Here is a 6,516-nt window from a genome sequence, read left to right on the forward strand (position 1 = left end):
ATTAACTACTGCTGCCTGTTATCGGTATCTATTCCTAAGAACTTGCTCTGTACTCTGATTTCAATTATAGGCCAAATGAGAGAAAGCAGACATCTGCCTGGCTCAACTCAATTATGTTCTTACTATACATATGATCTATGTACATACATGTTTTACTAGGGTATGCAATGTAGCTTGACAGAGCACACACAAGACCACATGTGTTTTGGAAGGCTGACTTGGGTTACTGCAGGAATGAATGTGAACAGTCTCTTGCTATGAGAAGCGAGTTGAATAAAGACAGGAAGGGGACAAGAGGGAAAACAGATTCCCCTCCCTAAAAACTTCTATTGATGTGAGTGGAAGCTTGCCACTGACATCAGCACGAGCAGGATGAAGCCCTAGTTGTTTAGGATGGGAGATGAGAGGGAGTACAATTAGCTAGTGAGCAGACAGCAAAGCTTCCAGGAATGCACTTCCAGCCTAGCACAAAACAAGCTATTTTAGTGCTGGGCAAGAGCCAACTGAATGTATGCAGCAATTCTGCAGATTTGTGAACTCAAAGCTGGAAATGTGGACCCACCCCACAAATGATCCAATGTCCCTCCCACCAGTCTATCAGACATTATACTGCTTTTAATGCTACCCTGTGTCTCGTTTGATAATATCATCAGGGACATGTTAAAAGCAATAGGCTTTTGCAGCTGATCTGTGATTCAGGAAATTACAGGCCTTCAGGGGAGGCAAGAAGCAATGTTGTCACAGCCTGTAGTTTGGAGAACAGCTGGTTCTTATACTAAAGAACTTCACCTGCCTACAAAGCCAGCCAGGGGGCCGCTAATGTCAGGCCACACACTTTCTGCAGCAAGCAATGCAGCTAGATTAAACTGGATACTGTCATCTGAAGTCAGAGACTGCATTGGGGGGGGGGGGGAAACACGCAGGGATGTCACAGGTCCAGCTGAGCACCTCTTTTGGCCACTCACCAGACTGCTATGTGGGGATGCCACCATCGAATCCTGCAGGTGTTTTAAGCCCCTACAGTCTGAACAAAGTCCAGGTACTGCCACTGTCTTAAGGTCTCTAGGTGCACTCTTAGAGTGTGGATCTTCTCTTTGGCACCCTCCCCCCAACAACTGTAATCACATGGCCCCCTGCCCAGCCCTCAGAACCAGTGCTGACCCCTCAGACTATCCCTGTAGCTTAAACGCGCCCTTCCCGTGAACCCCAGTAGTAACTTCATAGAATCTATCAGAATTCCTAAGTTCTACATAGGTTCCCCAAATCATCAAGACAATTCTGCCCAAATGACATTTTTTCTGTTTTGTTCTTTATTAGTCAGGATATTTGTGGGATAACATTCTCTCTTCCTCCAGGTCACCTGCTCCTGATGCCCCAAAATTCTCAAATGCTCATCACTGTAGTATCTAAGAGGTGACAATTCAGTCTGAACTCGTGGAAACACGGATCGTCATACACAGAAATCACGACGTAAGTTGGAAAAAATCATCCAATGGAACAAAGATCCTGGTTTCCAACAAGTGGCCTTGTTAACTAGTAGGAGACAGAGAGACTACCTAAAAGCAGAACTATCACTAGGTCTGGTGTATTTTACAAGTTTCACAGTTTGGGTTTACTGGATCTTTCCCAAAAGAGTCAGCGTCTTCTCAAACATTAGCAACTTCCTAAAAACAATTCCAGTGCAATTTTCATTGCCATCTGACATGAGCCATGCAAGTCCTGCAAGAATCTCATCTTGTTTGCTAGCAAGAATGTAAACTTAGCTGGTGAAATTCCTACAAGTCATAATCCTGGTCTACTCAGTGATCTAAACTACAACCAAAAGCCCATACTGGCTTTGCTTAACAGTGGATGGATAGAACACTTCAGTTTTTTCTTGAAGGGCTGTCATGGTGGTGAAAGGTACGAAATTACAGATTGTGAAGACCGAACTCCCCTACCACTCCCACATCCAAATCCCAACTATTATTAATGGCAAGAAAGCTCGCCAGTACATGGACAGCACTATTTATTCTTGATGCTGGAAAGGATAAAGGGGAGGTTAAGAGCTATGTAATGCTGCAATTCAGCTACAGAAAAAAAAATACTGTTTTGCTTTCCCTGACAATCAAATGGGAGGTTTCCAGTAAATCCTGCTTCACTGCAATTAAGGCTCTTTTAAGGGAAATTCTCAATGCGCCAGTTCACCAAGGAAATTAAATATCAAAAATGTTCTAACTCGTTAATATGGATGAAAATTCACAACCACAGTGAGAGTGGCTGCTCATAATCCTACTTCAAAAGGAAAGATAGAACTTGGTTATGAAATTCTCATTCTACTAGCTGGGAAGGTTGTTCTCTTAGGTTAACAGGCAGGACTTTGAAGATTTACTCAACACATGGTAAATATACCAGCGTTGCCATGCCCTGTGGAATTTAAAGTATTAAACAGTGCACTGTTTATTATGGCCTGCACTTAAGCGTAACATTGTCAGCTTCCTAGTTTACACATTTGTAAGTGCAGTGTACTATATCTTTTGCTTTTATATAATGCTCTTCCCTTCCTGGTTTCACTCTACCTTCTCTTCTATAATAGATCATAGCACATCTTATTCTGCAATTTTCTGTTTGCATTTCTCCTCCCCCCTTTCTGCACCTTATGTTCTCTACCCTCCCCACAACAACTAAATTTTTCCTACAGTAAAGAATTGGAATTGCAGCAGGTATTGCCACTACCCTCCTGAAAAGTCATAAAGACTTTGGAAGTGCTTTTCAAGCAAGTCTTTAGTAGCGAGCAAGGAAACAGACACTGGAGCAGGTAAGGTAATGTCTTTACACAAAAAACATATTTGTGAACCTAAAGAACCAAGTATCAGAGGGGTAGCCATGTTAGTCTGGATCTGTAAAAAGCGACAGAGTCCTGTGGCACCTTATAGACTAACAGAAGTACTGGAGCATAAGCTTTCGTGGGTGAATACCCATTTCGTCAGACGCAAGAACCAAGAACACCAAACTTCATTCTCCACTTTTATGCCACACTAAGGCTAACTGTAACTGACAACTAAGTCTTTTAATTCTATGCCTACATAAGCACAAGATTAGCAGCCCGAAAGACTGTATACGATAAGGTGCTGAGAAGTGACTGTAGGCCTAGCATGGATGCACAGACCACGGCCAGGCCAGACACGTCGTTCAGCACGCAATCAGAGGGGTCAGTGAAAAGCGTTTTGCACTGGGAATGGGGAGACCTGGCTTCTATTCACAGCTCTAGATCACTCCCCCACTCTTCCCCGCCCCCCCCCATGCGACTCAGCTTCCACATCTGTAGAACAGATGCCCACCCTTGTAAAGTGTTCTGAGATCTACAAAAGACTAATCTACAGGTGCTAAATGTAACACAAAGACTGCCCCATGATGACTATTTAACAATTGATATTTTCTCCCCAACCCCGTTTAAACAAAAACATTAGGGTGTTTTAAATTTGTGAATTCTAGATCTGGTTACTATGAACCATCAGTGAAATTTCCTAGACAGGTGACCTGATGTGGTGTGTTATTTCAATATAAAACTGGTGACCACTTAAACTACAAGCATATTTGATCATGGGTTAATCAAGGTAAGTCAAGTCAAAAGCCAGAGTGCGTAGGAAAGTGATTGCAACACTCCTCTTGTCAAACAAGCAGGTCAGAGAAACAGTTTATCCCAAACAGTCACAATGATAAAAGGGCATCATCCCAAAAGTATCTGGCTACAAATGTTACATAACTAGCTAATGTTTCTCCACATTCATTCTCCAATTTCAAAGCCACAGCCAAAGGCAACTGCGTGAGGCCTGAAGGGGGGATCCCCTCTACTCAAAATACTGCTCCAGGGACTGCAATAAAATTGAGTCTGCCTGCAATCACACTAAACCAAGGTGTCAAAACTTATTTGTTTGAGTGGGCTGATTTACATTTTTAATTATAGTCTATGGCTACAAAGTTAGGGCCGTTTATAACCCTTGATCCACAGCAGTGATCTCATGACAAAAGCAGGTATGCACGAAAATCAAAGGTAAAAAAAGACAATTAAGTAGCACTGCACTCTTAGCAGAGAAAGTGTTGTTTAAAGCACTTGCACAACCATCTGTCCCTTGTTTAAGTGGCTGTTTGTGCATGCACAAGTAATAACCACACAAGCAACCAAGAAGGCAGACTTGCATAACTGTAATCAGGAAGTACAGATCTGTGATGCGCTCAGAGTTAATATGTTATTGTTAGGAATAGGAGCATGTTATTGAATTGAATTCACCCCTTTGCTCTATTTCTAGGCCCTTATAATTTCACAAAAATGATACTTTTCTGCCTAAATTGTCATATGCTAGCTCTCAGCCCAAACTGATGCTTATTTTTATATATCACACCTACCTAGGACTCTGTCTTCCCTTATAGATGTTTGAAAGTCATGCAACCTTATACTCACTACTACATGGAGACAACATACAAAGATGCAGAGCTCCAGATATACACATATATGAACATGAGTCCGACATGGCTACAACACTGCATGGAACTCCACACATTTCCAAGCAGCTGATTTATTCCTATGATCAGGAATTCAATTAAACCCAGAGCGTGTATTTATTTGAATGTACATTCTCATATACAAGGAGAGCATTATTTGAATATATGCAATGGTACTACTAAGAAGAGACCAGGAGATGGTGAAGTAATTACCCTAACAAAGTTATCAATGAGATTTTATACTTGTGCAGTCTGAAAATTCAAGATTACGGTTCCCACACTATTGGTAATAGCCACATTACATCTACAAAGGTGAAATAATTGACATTATATACAGCACCACAAAATGCTATATACAGCATATGAACAAGGCCAAATTACAGTTTCTGGGGAAACCATAACTGGATTTCCTGAATGAAGAGTTTAAAGTCTAATTCCTAAGGTCACAGTGACAGTGCTGTGAGAACTTCACGAACTCCTCAGGAGGAGACGGACTCTGATCTGTCTAAAGCACCGTGCATGCTTTTGGTATAGGAAGTGCTCCAGTGGATCAGACCAGGGGTCGATCTAATTCAGCATCCTATCTCTGACAGTGGCCGGAACCAGATGCTTAAGAGAAAACAAGGAACTGTAATGGACAGTTACGTAATGTGTCAGTAGAAGTAGTTTCTTTCTACATCTTGCCAGATACTGTTTGGTTTATGCCCTGAAGGGAGGGGTTGTTATATACAATAGTTTTCAATCCTATCTAATGCAACTGTGGATGCTCTTATCATACATAGTAGCGTTCAAAGGAAAATGAGACTAGTTCTTGGTCTCAATGATACATCGTGACAGTGAGATACACAGGTCATTTATGAGTTGTCTAAAGAGATATACTTCCTTGTATCAGTTTTAAATCTGGTTTCTTTTAATATTATTGAGTGTCTCTTTGTAGTATAAGAAAGAGCAAATGGCATTGTATAAAATGAATACCAGTTATACTCATATGTGAGAACTTTGCCAAGGCCACAACCCACAAAAACCAAACCCTTATGACCTAGAAGCAATTTGTGTGTGAAATTTACCAATACAGGTATAGATTCTTCTTGCCCACTCTTCTAACAACTAAAAAGTGGATACTACATTTTTGCCCCCCTTCTCCTCCCAAAAATTATATCCCTGGGCAAGAAGGATCATGCTAGGCTGAGAAAAGAGCATACAACTTCTTGGGAACAGTCTTCACTGCTTTGTGCGATCCATGGGTTCCCATCAGTTCTGACAAGCACCCTCAGCTGCCCTCAAGTGCAGATAAGGAACCATCCATCCCCTGCAGCCATTGATGCTATCCTTAATGCATCTGAGCACTTCCTGTTTGATGGCACAGAGGGCAGCTGCTTAGCGTGCTCAGACACTCCAACTAGATGCGCTCGCTGGCAGGTCCAAAATGTTAATATATATATATATATATATATATATATATAAATAACACATCATAGCTGGCCACAAATGCACCACACAGCAAGAGATGTGATGGGTACCATGCTGGGAGAAGCAGAAAAAAGTTAGGCAACTTGGAGGGTGTCAGGGCAGCTGGGTTAGCAGACAGGGGACAGAGGCAGTAGAGTGCCTACAAAGCAAAGGGCAAGGAGTAAAAAGCATGCATTACATTTTGGTAGGAGAGGACTGGGGCTCTGATGATGGACAAGTCACTGAATATGCGGCAGGGTGTCTCTACAGGGGAAGTGGTAGGGAGATGCCCTAGGAAGATCAGAGGGCTGGCACCCGGGCTGTGACCCACTCAACAGCACCAACCAGAACCTGGTACCATTCCCCTTGCTACAGGGCTGGCAACCAACCCAGCCCAATCCCAGCAGCTAGTGTCAACACTCCACCGCTCCCTACACACCACATCCCAGCATGCCCCTACTTTACCCCCAGCCCCCTACCCTCCTCAGCTGTCCACCCCCAGAGGCTACCTTCCACCCATGCTTCCTGTCCTGGTGGACCTTTCGAGAGCCTCACACCTGCAGAGTCAGCCCCATGCTGTGTCCC

The 6,516-nt window shown here is 42.8% G+C and overlaps 1 protein-coding gene across 1 annotated transcript in view; it reads left to right on the forward strand.

The window, feature by feature from the left end:
- Positions 1-925: 925 nt before the first annotated feature.
- Positions 926-6,516, forward strand: part of LOC113409561 (microtubule-associated proteins 1A/1B light chain 3B-like) — a 39,594-nt gene continuing 34,003 nt past the window's right edge. The window contains exon 1 of the mRNA XM_029914236.1: positions 926-1,039. Coding sequence (XP_029770096.1) covers positions 926-1,039 — 114 coding nt within the window. The remainder of the gene's footprint in view (positions 1,040-6,516) is intronic.

Source organism: Terrapene carolina, unplaced genomic scaffold (assembly GCF_002925995.2).
Source record: "Terrapene carolina triunguis isolate 2854851 unplaced genomic scaffold, T_m_triunguis-2.0 Scaffold33891, whole genome shotgun sequence".
NCBI classification, from domain to species: Eukaryota; Metazoa; Chordata; order Testudines; family Emydidae; genus Terrapene; species Terrapene triunguis.